At 41.3% G+C, this 18,818-nt stretch overlaps 1 protein-coding gene across 1 annotated transcript; it reads left to right on the forward strand.

Annotated features, from left to right (window-relative positions):
* The first annotated feature begins 242 nt into the window (after window positions 1-242).
* LOC306851632 (uncharacterized protein) lies at window positions 243-17,424 on the forward strand. Its single transcript, XM_079388020.1, has 51 exons — window positions 243-457; window positions 1,920-2,111; window positions 2,465-2,487; window positions 2,690-2,725; window positions 3,383-3,475; window positions 3,870-3,941; window positions 4,411-4,455; window positions 4,850-4,903; window positions 5,393-5,446; window positions 5,749-5,802; window positions 5,920-5,973; window positions 6,072-6,125; window positions 6,213-6,257; window positions 6,357-6,410; window positions 6,691-6,735; window positions 6,890-6,943; window positions 7,266-7,364; window positions 7,479-7,523; window positions 7,676-7,774; window positions 7,917-7,970; window positions 8,179-8,286; window positions 8,370-8,423; window positions 8,583-8,681; window positions 8,793-8,846; window positions 9,058-9,156; window positions 9,332-9,385; window positions 9,487-9,540; window positions 9,800-9,853; window positions 9,954-10,007; window positions 10,265-10,309; window positions 10,423-10,521; window positions 10,685-10,792; window positions 10,917-11,024; window positions 11,128-11,181; window positions 11,278-11,331; window positions 11,423-11,530; window positions 11,660-11,713; window positions 11,849-11,902; window positions 12,012-12,173; window positions 12,986-13,093; window positions 13,307-13,414; window positions 13,513-13,566; window positions 13,667-13,774; window positions 13,863-13,916; window positions 14,022-14,129; window positions 14,210-14,263; window positions 14,431-14,538; window positions 14,632-14,911; window positions 15,031-15,221; window positions 15,324-15,566; window positions 15,893-17,424. The coding sequence occupies exons 1-51, from the start codon at window positions 376-378 to the stop codon at window positions 16,037-16,039; spliced, it is 4,347 nt and encodes a 1,448-aa protein (XP_079244146.1). The 5' UTR covers window positions 243-375; the 3' UTR covers window positions 16,040-17,424.
* Window positions 17,425-18,818: the final 1,394 nt, after the last annotated feature.

Genomic DNA, 18,818 nt, shown 5'->3' on the forward strand with positions numbered 1-18,818 from the left:
AGGTGGTCACCTTGGCACACAACCTAGCTTCACCAGAAAGAAGTTTTGAGAGCAAACCCTCACCTTTTTATTAAGAGATCAGGTTTCTTTAGATGTTCGCTCTGCAAACGTTGTGAAGACAGCCCCCTGTCCGGTGAAGGAGGGACGCTATTCTATTAAACGTGAACATGCTTGAATTATCTGCTGCTCCCGGCGCCTCCCAGAAAGTTTGGGATATAAAAGCCAGGACCTAGAGATGGTTTAGGCAGTAGGGAGTTTCTGCTGGGGTCTGGATTGGAGTCACAGAAGACCGGACCCTACCGTGTATGATTGGAGTCTAAAGGAAAAAAAAGAACTTCCCTCGCCTCAAAGAGTCTACATGTCTAATATTTAGATATGTTCAGCTTTGTGGATATTCGGTTGGCCCTGTTGCTCAGCGCAACGGTGCTTTTGGCAAGAGGACAAGGCGAGGATGATCGTAAGTCTAATTTTCTACAACTTTTCAAGCTTTTGCTGGAGGTTAGTGGGTGCAAAAGTGAAGCAGTGAGGCTATTGTGTGATGCTGCAGAGACAAATTATTCTCTCAGGACTGAACAGGTTATGCAGGCGTCTTCCTATAGCCTTAAGCATAGATTATGTTTTCTCTTGGAATGGGAGAAGAACGTTTGTTCAGTCTGGATGTGCATTAGACCCACTGGGCCTTTTCACGCTCTGCATGCGCGAGCCTTTGGAGACAAGTTGGCACAGGTTTGGAGACTCTCCTCCACGCGCAATTTGTTATCCTCGACAGCTGCTAAAAGAGAAAAGCAGACAGAGAGGAAATTGTCCATAACGTGCTCAGTACGTATTTTAAATGAAAAAAGAACTGATATAAAATGTAGAACTTAAAACTTCAAGGGAAAATGTTTAAGATTTAAGTAACTGACTAGTGATAGAATTGGCCATTTGGGGAGGGGGGGGCAAGCAACTTAGTCAGAATAAAAATGTGCAATTCCAGCAAAAGAAAAAAAAAAATCAGGATATGGGCGACATCCATTAAAAAAAAGTTTTCCCCAAACCAGAGAGAGAGAGAGAGAGAGAGAGCGATGATCTCATTCTTGGATGAGCATGTTTCCAAACTGGATAGTTAAGTCTGCTAACTATATTAAAACAAAATTACTTGATTTTCTAAAAGAAAATCATTTCCTGAAAGAAAATCAAGACATGCAAATAGTTTAAATGCATGGTTTACTTTTAATTACTATTCCAGACCCATAATTTTACCTGTAGATGGCTCAAGTACTTCAAGCAGTCTCAGAGCGCCACTTGGTGGTTAAATATGCAATGGCATCATATTTTGACATTCCCCCTCCCACCCCGTGCCTTTTACTTTTCCCCCCTCTGTTATGGTGATTGAAAACACATGCGGACCCTGCAGACTTTCCACTGAAGGAAAACGTTAGTCGTTGCCAAGCCGACAGTTTTCAATTACTTCATGATGGACGGTCAGCTTCAGCAGACGTGGAAATTTTCCCTCAAGCTTTTTCCTCTGAATAAATGCAATCTGGGCATAACGGTACTGCGCCACCTAGGGGTGCATTTCAAACCAAACATTTTCAAGCAAAAGTAAAGGTGTGTGTTTACTCGAGCTGTGATCTGTTCCCACGTCCACGGGAAATGTTTACAAAATATAATTCTCAAAAGATGGCCTCATTTCAATAGATAGACCATCAAACTCTCCACATGGTCCTTGTGAGATTGAAAAGATTTTGACATTATTTATAGGCGACAAAAAAGTGCCTTATAAGCATTTCCCACCCTTCGGTCACCGATTTAACGTCATCCGTCAATAAACATGAAACTGACCTGTATTAGACATGAACATCTTATATTTTATGACATACTCAAATAATATTTTTGCTTTCATGCTCATGCAACTATTTCACTCGTTATTCCCGTAGGCACAGGCGGCAGCTGCACATTGGACGGCCAGGTCTATAATGACAGGGACGTCTGGAAACCAGAGCCATGCCAAATCTGCGTGTGCGACAGCGGCACCGTTATGTGCGACGAGGTGATCTGCGAGGACACAACCGACTGCCCCAACCCAGTGATTCCCCACGACGAGTGCTGCCCCGTCTGCCCAGACGACGGTACGACGCCCCGTTTTTTCTTACCTTGGGCAAACAGAACCACCCCACATCCCTTCATTTAAAATGTCAGGGAAAATTCATATGGAGCCACAGCTTTCACTCCCCATTGGATTTTTAAATGTGATCTTCAAGCTTCAGGCCTTATGGTCACTCACTGGATTAATTTGTGGTTTTGCTCTTGGTCTAAATCAGGTGCAAGGCCTCAAGTCTAATTGGGGAAAGCCACAGACTCACTTGTTAGGCTGATTGTTATCATTTTAGTGCTTAATGTTTACAAACCAAAAGAGGCGTTTGATTATTTTCTATTTTTTATATGGTTTTAATTTTGTTTACATTTTTCCTCAACTTTATAGAATTCCAGGAGCCCAGTGTTGAGGTAAATGTCAGCTTACATAAATTTATCAGCTTACATTTCTTAAAATAAGCTTTCAGTTCATTGTTTCATAGAAGGATCTTTCTAAATTGCCTGCATGAATAAGCATAGCACACTCAAGGCCTCATCTGAAGCTAGTTATTTTGCTATCTTTCTGGGAAAACAAATCCTTATAAACGCTTTTGTGTTCATTATTCTCTCTTAGGGACCAAGAGGTCCTGCTGGTGAGAAGGGTGAAAGGGTAGGTTTCTTTTTTTATTATTATATCAACATCTTGAAATTCTTTGAGAACAAAAACATTCATCTAAATCAGCAGTCATTACCACTGCATAAAACTTGACATGTTATTTTCCTTATAGGTTACTTATAAATTAGTTTTTATAGCTTACCTGATTTTTAGTTGGATTTCTTGATTTTTAAATTTGTGTGTGTGCATATATATATATATATATACATATAATTTTCATTATATACTAATCATAACACATTAAATATGTTAATTTTTAATCCTAAAATAAGTACTAAAATAAATATAATAAAACAGAAAGTTCAGCAGCATTACTGATATGTGTTAATTCTCACATGTCTTCATAACAACAAAAATATTACTTGCTGCATGGACATGCTGCTGGCTTATTTTATAGTATTTGTGGTACTTTGAACACTTGATTTAGTCTGTATTTAATATAAAAAGAAAACAGAATTATATATCAGCCCACCACTTTCCACTAATTATACCTTTACAAAAAGAAAACTGATCTATAGATGTGGTGCATCATTTTGAACTGTAAAGGCTTTGATGTGATCTGCTCTGTGTGTACAAACCTGTCTGTGCCATAGTGTTGCATCTGCCTCATTCACTTAAATCCTAATTTTCCTTTCCCTTGATTTCAAACAGGGTCTTCCTGGCCCTCCCGGCAATGACGGAATCCCTGGACAGCCTGGTCTTCCTGGGCCCCCAGGCCCCCCTGGACCTCCTGGCCTTGGTGGAGTAAGTATCTCACCCTAAAGAAGGAAAATACTAGTTTTCTCCACCAGATAGGTGAAAGGTGTGACTTAGATGTGCCTTGAGGCCAAGTGCAAAATTTCAGGATTTGTTCTAGGCCATAATGTGAAGTCAGATCACATTTAAAAGACCTTTAGGTCACAGGGCTGACACATTTCAGCACCATTTAAGTGGACAGCACCCCCAGGGCAGTAGCCACAGTTGCACTCAGGCATGCAAAGCTTGTGATTAAGCTCAAGATAAGCCTGAGCATGAGCTGGATAAGTTCAGTTACGTTTCTTCCTGTCCTATGCTGAGATGAGCAGAGATTTTTCTAAGGTCCTCTCCTCTCATCTTTTGACTGACAAGGTCTTTGCTTTTTCTCCTTGTCCCTCCACAGAACTTTTCTCCTCAGATGTCTGGTGGATTTGATGAGAAATCCGGAGGAGGAATGTCCATCCCAGGCCCCATGGTAAAAATGCACATATGCTAACATACACATTCTTATACATGCATGCACATACAGTAGACATGCATGCAAATTTCTGAGTGATGTAAAAAATGTAAAAAAATAAAAATAACCTCTAACATTTAAGATAAACCTTTCTCATGCTATTTGTAACTCTAAGAATGAAGATACATTTTTCTCTTGTTATTTGTATGTTAAGTTTTTTTTTTCTACATTTTTGCTATGTCATACCATAAGACACAGTCCAATTTTTATTTGTCAACTACCCATATACACTTCTTTGTCTCTCTATATAATCATCGTTCAGCTCTTTATTAACAGACAGCATCATATCAGCTGCTGCACTACAAAAAGATGCTTAGTATATTTTTAATCTTTGGCATGTAGCATCAAACAAAATGTCCCATTATATATATATTATTATTACTTTGTCAGGCTAACTTACAGTATCTCCTTCATCTCTTTTTTACAGGGACCTATGGGCCCCCGTGGACCCCCTGGATCTCCTGGATCTCCTGTGAGTACTCCCTAACAGTTCTTAGAAAACTTGACATATATTTTAAACCAGTTGCATATTGGAAGTCATAATTAAATTAAGCTAAAACAAGATAATATTTAAAGACAGACATACACCATGCAGTCGCGGATTAATATACACAGTACAGTTGTAGAATTTTTCTTAAAACCCATTTTCAAAAATATATAATTTTCTAATTTATCATTATAAAATTAGTTTTATGACTGCAATTTGGAACCCGGGGAAATCAGAATAGATTCATTTTCATTAGATCCACTCAGGAAGTCAAAATGAGCTACTACCTGTTTCATCAAGGCTTATTTAAGCATTTAATAGCACTGTGTTCCTCAGGTTTATGCTTCTTGTAATTTGTGCCCTTTATCCTCCTCTACAGGGACCCCAAGGATTTACTGGTCCCCCTGGTGAGCCTGGTGAGGCTGGTGCTCCTGTGAGTATCTAAACAAATCCCCTCTGCACTCATCAATTCAAACACACAGCTTTTTCTTAGTAAATAGCACAAATTAAAAACCTGATTGTATGTCCTCTACTGACTTTTTAAGAAGAGTTAGCAGTTAAAACCTATAAAGCTGAGGCAGTTGTACCTGCTTACATGTGCCCAAATTAATATTACTCTTACAGACTTGCATGTCAAATTGGGTCAAATGAGGTCAAAAGGGTACAGGGTTCATGAATCTTCACCACCTAGATTTTTTTTTCCACTGAGTAGATGCCTGATATCCAGTCTGTGCATATGTATAACAGTGGTTTCAAAAAGTCATTTTAGTCGATATTTCAATTTTTTTTCTTCTGGATAATTCCCACTGCCAAAGTGTGACTCACTCAAGCAGCCACAATGTGAAACACATAAATACACTCACATGGACACAAATGTTTTTTTCCTAACCTAGATTTTTTTTCTGCTGCTTTCCTGGTTTAGGGTTCAATGGGTCCCCGTGGTCCAGCTGGTCCCCCTGGAAAGAACGGAGAGGATGTAAGTTATCTACACAACATTATAGTTTAAGGGGATATAAGGAGCTTTTAAAAGACTGAAAAACTTTAATAGTTTATGCAGTTTACTTCAGTTATAGTACTGCTTCAACTACGATTTCAGGAAACCAAGTATTGTATTTATCAACATCAAACAGAAATGGATAAAGAGACATTAGAATATAGTGACAGTGAAATAGCAAACATTTCTCATAATTCATTCTAAAAAGACTTTAGGGTTTAAATAATGCCTCATTCTTTTTAGTTTGTTTCTCTTTTCTCATCTGTTTTTCTCTGACTCTGCAGGGTGAGTCTGGAAAACCTGGTCGCCCTGGTGAGCGCGGAGCCACTGGCCCACAGGTGAGTGTTGCCAAAAGGACTCTTTGCAGGATTTCTTATAATTGCATTGTATAAGTTGGTAGCAGTATAGTGTATGAGAAAGAGAATTGGCTGTAACATCTTTCTTATTCTATCTAGGGTGCTCGTGGATTCCCCGGAACCCCTGGACTTCCAGGCATCAAGGGACACAGAGTGAGTTCTCTAGATCTAAGAAGTGATTCCTCTTGTTTGATGAATATCAACTTATGTCCACATTACTCAAATCTTAATGTTAATCCTCTGCACCTCAGGGATTCAGCGGTCTAGATGGATCTAAGGGAGATAGTGGCCCTGCTGGACCTAAGGTGAAATCAGAATTAAAATAAATTATCACACTTTAAACCTGAAGTTCAAAGTATGCAGACCACTTAACATGTTGCTTTGCCCATTAGGGTGAGCCTGGTGCCTCTGGTGAGAATGGAACTCCTGGAGCTATGGTAAGAAATAGCATTTATTCACACGGAATAAGCATGGCTTTCATCCTATTTTAACATCTACATTTGTGGTTCTTTTCTAATGTAACTCTTGTTTTCCAGGGTCCTCGTGGTCTGCCTGGCGAGAGAGGCCGTGCTGGTCCTCCTGGTTCTGCTGTAAGTAACCTTATAAGCATAAACTTTATTCATGTTGTAATATATGACATATGTTGCAGTGTTATATATTATTTTTAGATGTAACATTGTGTACTTTGCAAACAAAGGACAGACATGTATATTGAGCATTTAATGATAGCTTAACATAATTCTGGAAAGACATACTGCACTTTTGGGTTGAGATGCGTTGAGATCATCCCTCAAACATAAAACACAGCATTTACCTAAATCCTGTCCTCTGCACAGATTACCAAATAATAATGTTTTCTCAATTTTTCAGGGTGCTCGTGGTAACGATGGTGCCGCTGGAGCTGCTGGTCCTCCTGTAAGTAGCCTTTAAAAAAAAAAAAAAAAAAATATATATATATATATATATATATATATATATATATATATATATACACACATATTACTAATGAAACATGAGTAAACAGGATAACTTAAGCTAACTATAATTTATTTTCTCTCTCTATTTTTAGGGCCCAACTGGCCCTGCTGGTCCCCCAGGATTCCCTGGTGGCCCTGGAGCTAAGGTAAAAAAAATACTCTCATTTGTTCACATGGTTACACATACTCAAATTCCAAATCAAACCAAACAGGAGCTAGAGTACCACAAGGTGGCACTGTAATTGGGCTGATGGAGCCAGATGTTCTTGGCAGCTGTCAGTCATTTCAGTTATGTAGACCAATAATGCCTGGTAAATGTGTTAGTAGGTCAAAGCTGACAAACAAACTTCTCCTCTAGCATCATAGAAATACACAACACTGCATTTACATTGAGGGATGAGATGACCCTCGTGGCACTTCATAGGTGTTATGTTGACCCATCTCACTCTTACACTTTGCTTTCTCCAGGGAGAGGTTGGTACTCAGGGAGCTCGTGGTGCAGAGGGACCCCAGGGAGCCCGTGGTGAGGCTGGTAACCCTGGACCTGCTGGTGCTGCTGGACCCGCTGTGAGTGAATCTCTTTATATATCACGTTATCTAAATGTTTTCGATCTCAAATTTCAATTATATGTGCACTTCAGTACTGACCACCTTGTCCATTTTGCATTCCTTCTGCTGTAGGGTAATAATGGAGCTGATGGTGCCCCTGGTGCTAAGGGTGCTCCTGTAAGGACTGTCTTAATTTTTATCAACAAATGCTCTTCTTCTTTATAAAAGTTTATGTTTAGGTCAAAATATTTACTCTTCCTGGATTAGAACACTGGTGTTAGTAGTATATTAAAAGCCACATTTTTGTTTATCTCTGCTGCCACCTGCAGGGCGCCCCTGGTATTGCTGGTGCTCCTGGTTTCCCTGGACCTCGTGGTCCTCCTGGATCTGCTGGAGCTTCTGGTGCCCCAGGCCCTAAGGGTAACACTGTAAGTGTCCATTTCTTCTCAGATCATGAGCAACATTTTTTTTACACAAAATATGAATTATTTTACACATTTACTTTTTTGTTTTTTTAAAGAAAAGGCCATTCTGCCTATTTCTTCTTGACCATTTTTGTTCGTTTTACAGGGTGAGGTCGGTGCCCCTGGTAACAAAGGAGACGCTGGTGCTAAGGGAGAGGCTGTAAGTATAAACTTCACTTATTTTAGCTAGAAAACTTTGTCACCCACTTCATTGTTCCATTTCATATCAATCTTATCATGTTTTGGTAAAACATTTGCAACAATAAAAAAAAAAACATTGCCCTACTACTGATTTTTCACCAAGCAACTCTGCTGTTGACTTTTACAATCATTACTAACTGTCTTCTTTTTCTTTTGTGCTTATCCAGGGTGCCCAAGGAGTTCAGGGTCCCCCTGGCCCCCCTGGTGAGGAAGGCAAGAGAGGAGCTCGTGGTGAGCCCGGTTCTGCCGGTGTCCGCGGAGCCCCTGGTGAACGTGTATGTACCCACATCAAACCTCTCAGTTTGTAAGAACCCTAAAAAAGGCCCTGACCATAACAGTTACACACCTCTTTGTGCAGGGTGGTCCTGGTGCTCGTGGTTTCCCTGGTGCCGATGGATCTTCAGGTCCTAAGGTGAGTCTACAAAAGATACAAAACATCCTTTTAAAGTTAGCAATTAAGCAGAAAATTTGTGCAAAATCTTTTTAGGATATTATCCTATTCATACACCATATTTCACCAATGGTATATAGTGATCATGATAAATGCAACACTCCCTGATCTTTATAACAGGGTGCCACTGGTGAGCGTGGAGGCCCTGGAGTTGTTGGACCTAAGGGTGCCACTGGTGAGCCTGGCCGCAATGGTGAACCTGGTATGCCAGGATCCAAGGTGAGAATGCTGATATCAGCAGGAATGCTACACATCATTTGGTAGTATTGTTTGTGTATTAATGTGCCAGTGAGTACTGTTTGACCCCCTCTATCTTCATTCTCATAACAGGGTATGACTGGTAGCCCTGGCAGCCCTGGACCTGATGGAAAGACCGGACCTACTGTGAGTACCCACACAATTCTCCAGAATGTCACAACAAACCATCGGTTCCACATTCACTCTATTCCCATACTGTATATAAAAATATCCATGAAAACTGTTGCTGAGATGTTTTATTACAGCACAGCCAAAAATGCAAACACTGCATACCTAGAGATTCATACAGGGTAGGTAAGCATCAAAATCACAGGTCTTCTTGTTTTATTTTTGACAGGGTGCTTCTGGACAAGATGGCCGCCCTGGACCACCTGGCCCCGTTGGAGCCAGAGGACAACCTGGTGTCATGGGATTCCCTGGACCTAAGGGTGCTGCTGTGAGTGATCCTTACACTCTTTAAAAAGTCAATATGCTCACTGTATAGCCAAATTGCAGACAATATGACCTTGATAGTTTATTTTCTATGTATAAGAAACTTTTGAGGTCAGATTCAATATATAATTATTACTAAACACTTTCTAAGTTTGATGTTTACTTCTGCCCCTGTACAGGGTGAGGGTGGCAAACCTGGTGAGAGAGGTGTGATGGGTGCTATTGGTGCCACTGTAAGTAGCTATAGCTTTTGTTTTCCACACCACCATCAAGCTTGTTTGGTTCAGTGTTGAAGTCTGTTGCATATTCTATTGTGTTTTGTATTGAACTATAGGGAGCTCCCGGTAAAGATGGTGATGTTGGTGCCCCTGGTGCTCCTGGATCTGCTGTAAGTAGCACTTCAGTATCCCATGAGGCATTTGCCATATGGTTTCTTGTCATTTAATGTTATTCGAGTCTCATTTAATTAGCGGTCTTGCTAATCCATCATACAAACTGGTTCAAAATGTTTATATATTGGCCAGCATTAAAATACATCTTCAGCTTCAATCTACTTAGTTATAATAATGCTCTCTATAACATTGAAATATAGTTACTCTAATGAACCACTTTGGCTATAGTGTCTCATGATATTTATATATGAATAGGGGCCTGCTGGTGAGAGAGGTGAACAGGGAGCTGCTGGTCCTCCTGGATTCCAGGTGAGTAAGTTTCTCATCTTACCCAACCCAAAGCACAATATTTTTGTTATAGGCATTGACATTGGTGTGCTCATCTCTTTGTTGTGCATCTGAATGACAGGGCCTGCCAGGACCTCAGGGTGCTACTGGTGAGCCTGGCAAGTCTGGTGAGCAGGTAAGTTGCTAGCCAGTGTGTTGAATTGGAACTGCTGTTTATTTTGTATACACTTAAGGCTGTGAACTTTTCTTATTTTATAAAATAATTAGAGGGGATTTATGAGGATCAATGCTTGCAAGGACACTTAAGCTTAAAGGATGCTTAAGCATGGAGTTTGGGTTATGGGCGACAGTAATTAAGTCCCTCAGAAACCCTCATTAGAAAAAAAAGGCTAGGTGATACAATACTAATTTGCCTTCTTTGGCCTATTACAGGGTCTTCCCGGAGAGGCTGGAGCTCCTGGACCTTCTGGATCTAGAGTGAGTATCTACAGCATGATTGCCAAATGGAACATAGTCCATAAAGCTGACTGTAGGTCTAGATATATGAGATGGACAAGAACTGAAGGTATCTCTCTGTACTTTTTACCCAGGGCGACAGAGGATTCCCTGGTGAGCGTGGTGCCCCTGGCCCTGCTGGTCCTGCTGGTGCCCGTGGTTCTCCTGGTTCAGCTGGTAACGATGGTGCCAAGGTGAGTCTTGCCTGTCCTTGATGTTATACCACACATTTACAGCGACTGGCTAAGCAAAATCTGAAGGATACTCTTCACTGTGAATTAAACTCCTGAAGCGAATGATAGCACTGTACCAATAAGTATGTATCAACATTAAGATGACCTTTTCTTGCTTCCTTAGGGTGATGCTGGTGTCCCAGGTGCCTCTGGCGCTCAGGGTCCGCCCGGACTTCAAGGAATGCCCGGCGAGCGTGGTTCTGCTGGTCTGCCAGGTCTTAAGGGTGACAGAGTGAGTACTAATGATGCACTTTTCTGAACTTTCATGACAACAAAAATCAGTACTAATGCACAGCAAACAGCAACTGAACTGAACAGCGCAAACTCTCAAAACTCATGATAATCTCTTATCCCAGGGTGACCAAGGTGCCAAGGGTACTGATGGTGCCCCTGGTAAAGATGGCATTCGTGGTATGACCGGACCTATTGGACCTCCCGGACCCGCTGGAGCTCCTGGTGACAAAGTGAGTGTCTTTTGAGCTAGATTCCATATATCCATAATGTATCCATCTCACAAAGTTGAAGAACATATTCAACCATGGTTCTATCATTTGTATTTTAACATAGGGAGAGACTGGTGCTCCTGGACTTGTTGGACCTAATGGTGCCCGTGGACCACCTGTAAGCATAATGCTTGAGTTTAAGATATACACACGTTACATAAAATTGACCATTAAAATGATCTGATAGCATCACCTTTTCTTCAATTACAAATAGGGTGAGCGTGGAGAGACTGGTGCTCCTGGACCTGCTGGATTTGCTGGACCTCCTGTGAGTAACAAACTCTAGTATATATATCCTTATAACATTTTTAATATCACAGGCCAGTTTTTATTTCAAACATCTCATTTCTGTCCAACAGGGTGCCGATGGTCTTCCTGGTGCTAAGGGAGAGCCTGGAGACAATGGTGGTAAGGGTGATGCTGGTGCTCCAGGACCTGCCGGAGCGACTGGTGCCCCCGGACCTCAGGTGTGATCATCTTCTCACCCAAAACAGACTTGTGCTCTTTTAGGTTTATAACGTTTGAACCATGTAGTCATGGTTTCTTTACTAATGTTGACACGCACATTATTGATCAAAATGATTTGTGCTATACAGGGTCCTGTTGGTTCTACTGGACCCAAGGGTGCCCGTGGTGCTGCTGGTCCTCCTGTGAGTATGACTTCTTTAATTTGATATTTTTGGGTGTTCTGTTTGTACTTACCACAATTAAAAATTACATTATTTTAAGACATTTGTAAATGACATATTGCAATTGAGCTAATTCATTTTTACATTTTTGTTAAGGGTGCTACTGGCTTCCCTGGTGCTGCTGGCCGAGTTGGACCTCCCGGCCCTGCTGTAAGAATCTCTATAACACTGATATAGATAGTACTAATTAATAATCAAAGTAATAACAGTGATCCTCTTCCATAATTAACAATGGTTCTCGAATTGCTACTTGTCTTAGGGAAACGCTGGACCCACAGGACCTCCTGGAGTCCCTGGTAAGGAGGGCCAGAAAGGTAACCGTGGAGAGACTGGACCTGCTGGGCGCACTGGTGAGGTTGGTGCAGCTGGACCACCTGGTGCCCCTGGTGAGAAAGGAACTCCTGGAGCTGAGGGTCCTACCGTAAGTCTTTCATGCCAATCAGTAACATTATTGCTTTATCTTCTGGCCTTGTCAAATACATGATCATAACCAGAGTATTTAGGAATTAGTTGCAGTGCCTTGCAAAATTATGAGGATGTCTTAGCCAATTCCCTCAAATCCTCACACTAGCAGTGTTATATATACACAACATATTGCCTTTGGTCTCATCTGACCACAAAATCTTTTCCAACATCACAACTGGCCAAATGCAATGCCTGTTGGCAAACTGCAGACATGCTTTACTATAGTTATTTTTGCATAGTGATCAGTAAACACAGTATCTCCTTATTACTGGCCTCTCAGTTTCTTCTCTCACAAGTCTTCCGCACCAAAAAAGACAAGATGGTTTCAAATACCTGGATATTTGTATTCTTTTCTTAATTTACAGATTTGTTTTGTTTTATGTGCTTTAGTCTTAATTTTCGTAGTTATCTTACATACAATTTATAACTTGAATAATTGTACTTCAACTGTGAGTACAAGTGGTAGTTACCACAAGTGGTAGTCATTTAATTGATTATTGGTAGAGTCCAATTCTAAGACCACTGTGTGCTTGTTAGCACAACTGGTTGTCGTAGTTAATTTTCTGCTAGAGGGAAATACGATTCATCCTCTGTCTTCCGGTCCATGTCTGATGTCCATGCTAGTATAGATTGGTAGATATTTAGCTGTAACAATTTCTAGTTATAAAAACACACACTGTCTAATAAAGACATAAGGAAATACAGACATTGTCTGCGATGCACTTCCTATATTAAATCACTAATATTCCACTAATACTTTTCTTACAGGGCCCTTCTGGTATCCCTGGACCTCAAGGTATTGGTGGTCAGCGTGGTATTGTTGGTCTCCCTGGCCAGAGAGGCGAGCGTGGTTTCCCTGGTCTCCCCGGCACATCTGTGAGTTTTCTGGCTCCCTTGTTTTACTCTCTCTGATGTCTCAATTGAACATAAGAACTCCTCCACAGCATGCAAATCTCTCATGTATTTCCATACAATAATGGGCTATGGTTGTTTTATTCAGCCAGTATCTACTTTCAAGCGTTTATCTTGATGCATCTTAAGCATCAATCATGGTATAGCTTTCATTATTCTCTTCATCGTGCCATTTAGGGAGAGCCTGGCAAACAAGGACCATCTGGTCCCTCTGGTGAGCGTGGACCTCCTGGACCCATGGGACCCCCTGGACTGGCTGGACCTTCCGGTGAGCCTGGTCGTGAGGTGAGGATATACACCTATATACCAATATTTACCTACATAAATTAAATCATAAATATCATCCTGCCGTGTTGACATCTATGTAATATGCTTTACATTAGGGTACTCCAGGTAATGAGGGCTCTGCTGGACGTGATGGTGCTTCTGGTCCCAAGGTGAGCTGCAGTCTTCATAGTTTCCCAAACAAGTCAAACCCCTACACCACACATTAGGCTTTGTGACTGAGATTGTGTCACTGTTCTGCTCCCGACATAGGGTGACCGTGGTGAGACTGGCACTGCTGGTACCCCCGGTGCTCCTGGACCTCCTGGTGCTCCTGGACCCATTGGCCCTGCTGGAAAGACTGGTGATCGTGGAGAGTCTGTAAGTGTCCCATCTCCAATAAAGAAATTAACTGTTGATGGCTTAAAAAACATGGAGTATTGTAACTCATCTGTTTTTTTCTTTTTAGGGCCCTGCTGGTCCTGCCGGTGCTGCTGGCCCTGCTGGTCCCCGTGGACCCTCTGTAAGTCTCGACTCCAACCATAAAAGAATTGCATAACCAGAGTCTGTGTAGCTCCGTCTGTGATACACACTGTATTGTCATCTGAGATGTAATGTCTTTATCCAGGGACCCGCTGGAGCTCGTGGAGACAAGGGTGAGACTGGTGAGGCTGGTGAGAGAGGCATGAAGGGACACAGAGGATTTACCGGAATGCAGGGACCACCAGGACCTCCTGTAAGTGACTCTATAAATCTCAAATATAATATCCGTTGCTTGAATCCTGTTTTTAATTATTTTTTTATTCTTGTCCATAGGGACCCTCTGGAGAGCCTGGACCTGCTGGAGCTTCTGGACCTGCTGGACCTAGAGTATGCACTATTACAAAACATTTAAATTATTATAACATACATTTTGCATACATATTTGTACTTCCATCATTTCTCTGCTTTGATCAAGAATTTGAAGCATATACACGGTGGCCTGAGTGTGTTTCGGAGATCATTCTGATTGGATTTGGATGTTTTTGTATTAATAGGGCCCTGCTGGATCTTCTGGATCCAATGGTAAGGATGGTATGAGCGGACTTCCTGGACCCATTGGACCTCCTGGACCCCGTGGTCGCGGTGGAGAAATTGGACCAGCTGTGGGTGATTCTTTCCCTTTCTACATCACGGTGAACTCAGAAAACCAAATATACACTTTAACCCCTCCGTATTTGATTTACTCTGTGTTATAGGGACCTCCTGGATCTCCCGGACTCCCTGGACCTCCTGGACCCTCTGGTGGTGGATTTGATATCGGCTTCATTGCCCAGCCACAGGAGAAGGCCCCTGATCCCTTCCGCTCATACCGTGCCGACGATGCTAATGTGATGCGCGACCGTGACCTCGAGGTTGACACCACCCTCAAGTCCCTGAGCCAACAGATTGAGAGCATCATCAGCCCAGATGGCACCAAGAAGAATCCTGCACGTACTTGCCGTGACCTGAAGATGTGCCACCCAGACTGGAAGAGCGGTACGTTCCCTTTCTCCATTGCACTAAATTCCTAAATTCGAAAGTCATTTTACAGTACATTTCTCACCCTGCATTGCCAAGCCTAGATTAATACCGATTCTCTCAAAAATAAAACACAGGCGAGTACTGGATTGACCCTGACCAGGGCTGCAACCAGGATGCCATCAAGGTCTACTGCAACATGGAAACTGGCGAGACCTGCGTCTACCCAGCTGAGTCCTCCATTCCCAAGAAGAACTGGTACACAAGCAAGAACATCAAGGAGAAGAAGCATGTCTGGTTCGGAGAGGCCATGACCGATGGCTTCCAGGTGAGAATGTCAACTAGGCCAAAAAGTATTACAGGTTTTGTCCTCATATGTCTGTTTATTATATTTGCTGATTTTCTCGTGCTTTCCTCTCAAAACCTACAGTTCGAGTATGGCAGCGAAGGCTCCAAGCCTGAGGATGTCAACATTCAGCTCACCTTCCTGCGCCTCATGTCCACTGAGGCTTCCCAGAATATCACATACCACTGCAAGAACAGCATTGCATACATGGACCAGGCTTCTGGCAACCTGAAGAAGGCTCTTCTGCTGCAGGGCTCCAACGAGATCGAGATCAGAGCAGAGGGCAACAGCCGCTTCACATACAGTGTTACTGAGGATGGTTGCACGGTGAGTTCTCCATATTTATCTTTTCGTGATGTGACTATTACACAGTCTTAACCACAACAGTACAGTTAATTTGAATGTGAGAGCTAAAATAAGATAAACTGTTAAAATGACAGTTAATATCAAACCATGACTTCTACGTGATTATTCATTTAGCAGTAGCTTGTATCTGAATTAACTTCCATATGAGAATAAAAGCAGAAAGGTATTAATTCAAGGGAAAAAGCGATTACTAATTTAGCAGCGTAAATGTTTATTATAGCAAAGTAAAGTATGGTTTTGTATAGGCTCTAATGCTTTCCCTGTTTTCCTTCTTTCCATCTCTCCAGTCGCACACCGGTGCATGGGGCAAGACAGTCATCGACTACAAAACAACGAAAACATCCCGTCTGCCTATTATTGACATCGCCCCTATGGACGTTGGTGCACCTAATCAGGAATTTGGCATTGAAGTTGGCCCAGTCTGCTTCTTGTAAAAAAGATATCTGGACTTGAGATTGTTTGTGTGCGTGTGTGTTTTTTTCTAGCAATCATCTCTCTAAAATCTTTTCTATGCATTAAAATCAAACCCTAGAATTCAATTTGGCTGTCCAAATGGTCCACTTGCTTAGACCTGCGCTTCAGAAGACAGTGGTTGTCTGTTATCAGGCTTTTTTTGGACCACTATTTTGTCACCACCCACACTGAGGATACTTTAGAAGACTCATTTGTTTCTCTGGCAACAAGAAAATAATATATGCTTATAAAGTGTAAAATCCCCCTGGAGTTTTAAAAAAACATCACTGATGCAAGTGACTTTTTTTCAACCACTGAGGAAGGACAATGAAAGAGCAAAACCAAATGCTTTGTACCATGTTCAGGTGTTAAATAAATCTGTAAAATGACATTTAAGTGTCTTTGTGTTATACCCATTAGGACCACCGGGTGCCGAATGCCAACGTTCCTCTCAAGAGTCACACAAAGTACATCTAGTAGAGACAGGGGTTCAACTTTGTTTTGATGTCTTATGGCTACCTCAAAAAAGAAACCTGCAATTCCCAGTGTTGACCAACACCAGGTCAGGATTTTACTTGGCAGAAGTATGGTTAAAGGATCAAGTGACAGCTGTAAAGGTGCTATTTCCTCATGAGGTCCTGTCAGCAAGAAATTCTAGAATTTTGCTTTTTCTAAAAGTAATGTATTGTTCGTTGCTTTTGCTCACAGGGCCTTTGGTGCTAAAGAAATCATAATATCTTGCTGCCCAGTTGTAACAGATGCCTCTTTTTCTGAAGTGTACGCTAAGAGCCAGACAGCAGAGCTTTTGTAAAGAAGCAGTACTGTAGCTGTGAATCACGCAGTCTTTTCAAGTGTAGAATAAGCAGGTGGAGTCTGTTTTTATTTTCAAAACACCTTTTGACACTTTTTGGTTGTTGTCTTTCGGTTTCGGCGTCACCCCCCCCCCCCCCCCCCCCCCCCCCAACCCACCCAGCCCCCCTCAATGTTGTCTAGTTGCTTCCAGCTATATCCCCACTTCTTTCCCATCCGTCTGTAATCAGAATTTTGGTTTTCACCCAGGGTTTTTTAAAGCGTAAAACAGGCAATCAAATAGAAAAGTCCTCAAATGATGAGAGAAGCACACCATAGGGGGGTTAAAACAAGAGGATCTGTACCTATTTTGTATATGTATAATAATTTGAGATGTTTTTAATTATTTTGAATGCTGAAATAAAGCATGTTAAGTGGTCGACCTTATGTTTGTCAGAAGTGATTTTGACTCGTCCCTGACTGCCCAATGGACTTGAATGAAGCACAGCTTGCACCTGTTACAGTTGTTTGACTAAAAGGAAAGATTAAAAGAAAATCTCAGAAATGTCTGATACTTATTGGTGTTTTTTTTTTTCATGTTGTTGTTACAAAAGTAGTTTCTTATACCACTAAGCAAACTCTACTGAACAAGACATCCTTTGAGCAAGGTAACTTAAAGTTAGAATATGTTAGGAAAAACTGAATGTTCTTGTACTAACCTGGTGCAGCCTTGAGGTATTTGCAATGACAAAAAAGGCTTTAAATCGTTGCACTCCCAGATGATGTGCATAACATTCCACTGATAATCCAAATGATCCATTGGTGAATGTCCAGATCAAGATTGTGTTGGTTGATGCTCCAAACTCCACATCTGTTGAAATCCTTGGTCATCCGAGCTGTCGAGGATCGTATAATCCGCAAGCAGACGATTCCTTTAACTTGAACACTGAGAGAGGTGTTGCTGTGAACGTATTTGTTTTTAAATGTTTAAAATGATTTAAAGGCATAACGTTTTTGTGGAGCTTCAACTAAGGAGAACCACTCTTTTGCTGCAGTGTGCACTCAAATGCTAAAGGTGGTAGGTGGTGAAGGTGGTAGTCCTGCAGGACACAACAGGGCCATTGTATCGTAAGGTATGCAGAGGCTTCCGTAGTGTGGGGCTTGAATATCTGAACTGCTAAATGGATCCATGCACTCACTTTCACTGCAAAACACTGAAATTCATTGGGGAAGGGGGAAACTTTGCAAACCAAAAATGGGCTTTATTTAACTGAAGACTAAGACGTAGAAATCAGTAGCACAATAATTTGCACAACTGATGCTTTTTTTTTTCTTTCATTTTTGGAGTTCATCTAATGAATCCGTACACTGGACATGAGTTTTATTTCTGAATTCAGTTAATACTCCCCATATAAACCATGAACGTAGACATTAAATATTAAAGATATTAGCATCTGGAGTACATAAATTTCAAGAAGTAAGAATTGCATAAAGTAAGGTGAGTGAGGGAAAACTGTAGGGTCAAAATCTCACCAGGGGATTTGATTTATCATCACATGCCACTATGTTCTTTGTTTGTCAGAGCAAATTCTGTCCAACAGTTTTAAATTGCCTGCAAAATAGTAGGATGTTGTTATAACAACTAGTGATGTTAAATTCTTAATAAAATGAAGATTAAATCAGGGTATTATGGGTCTGGACGACTCGTACTAGCTGCCTACGCCCTCTAATGGCTCAAGTAGGGAAAACAAAATAGTACAGTACAATAAAAAGGTACTTAAATACAGAAACTATTTAAGTAAATGTGTAAGTAGGCAGATACTCCTAAGGTTTAATTATAACTTTAATTACTGAAACTACAATGACCTAATTCATCAGGAAACTAATGCCGTTAAAATGATAAAGTTAATATAATTTACCTTGGAGCAAATATAGGTGTCGACTATGGACAGCATGTACCTCTCAAGGGGG

Source organism: Barbus barbus, assembly GCF_936440315.1.
Source record: "Barbus barbus genome assembly, chromosome: 3".
Lineage (NCBI taxonomy): Eukaryota > Metazoa > Chordata > Actinopteri > Cypriniformes > Cyprinidae > Barbus > Barbus barbus.

What these genes read in the sequence shown, in the direction of transcription:
- LOC306851632 (XM_079388020.1), top strand. Translation starts at nt 376, where the DNA reads ATGTTCAGCTTTGTGGATATTCGGTTGGCCCTGTTGCTCAGCGCAACG. An exon ending in TGGGTGCTATTGGTGCCACT is followed by an intron (nt 9,386 to 9,486) that starts GTAAGTAGCTAT and finishes ATTGAACTATAG; the next exon opens with GGAGCTCCCGGTAAAGATGG. An exon ending in ATGGTGCTTCTGGTCCCAAG is followed by an intron (nt 13,567 to 13,666) that starts GTGAGCTGCAGT and finishes CTCCCGACATAG; the next exon opens with GGTGACCGTGGTGAGACTGG.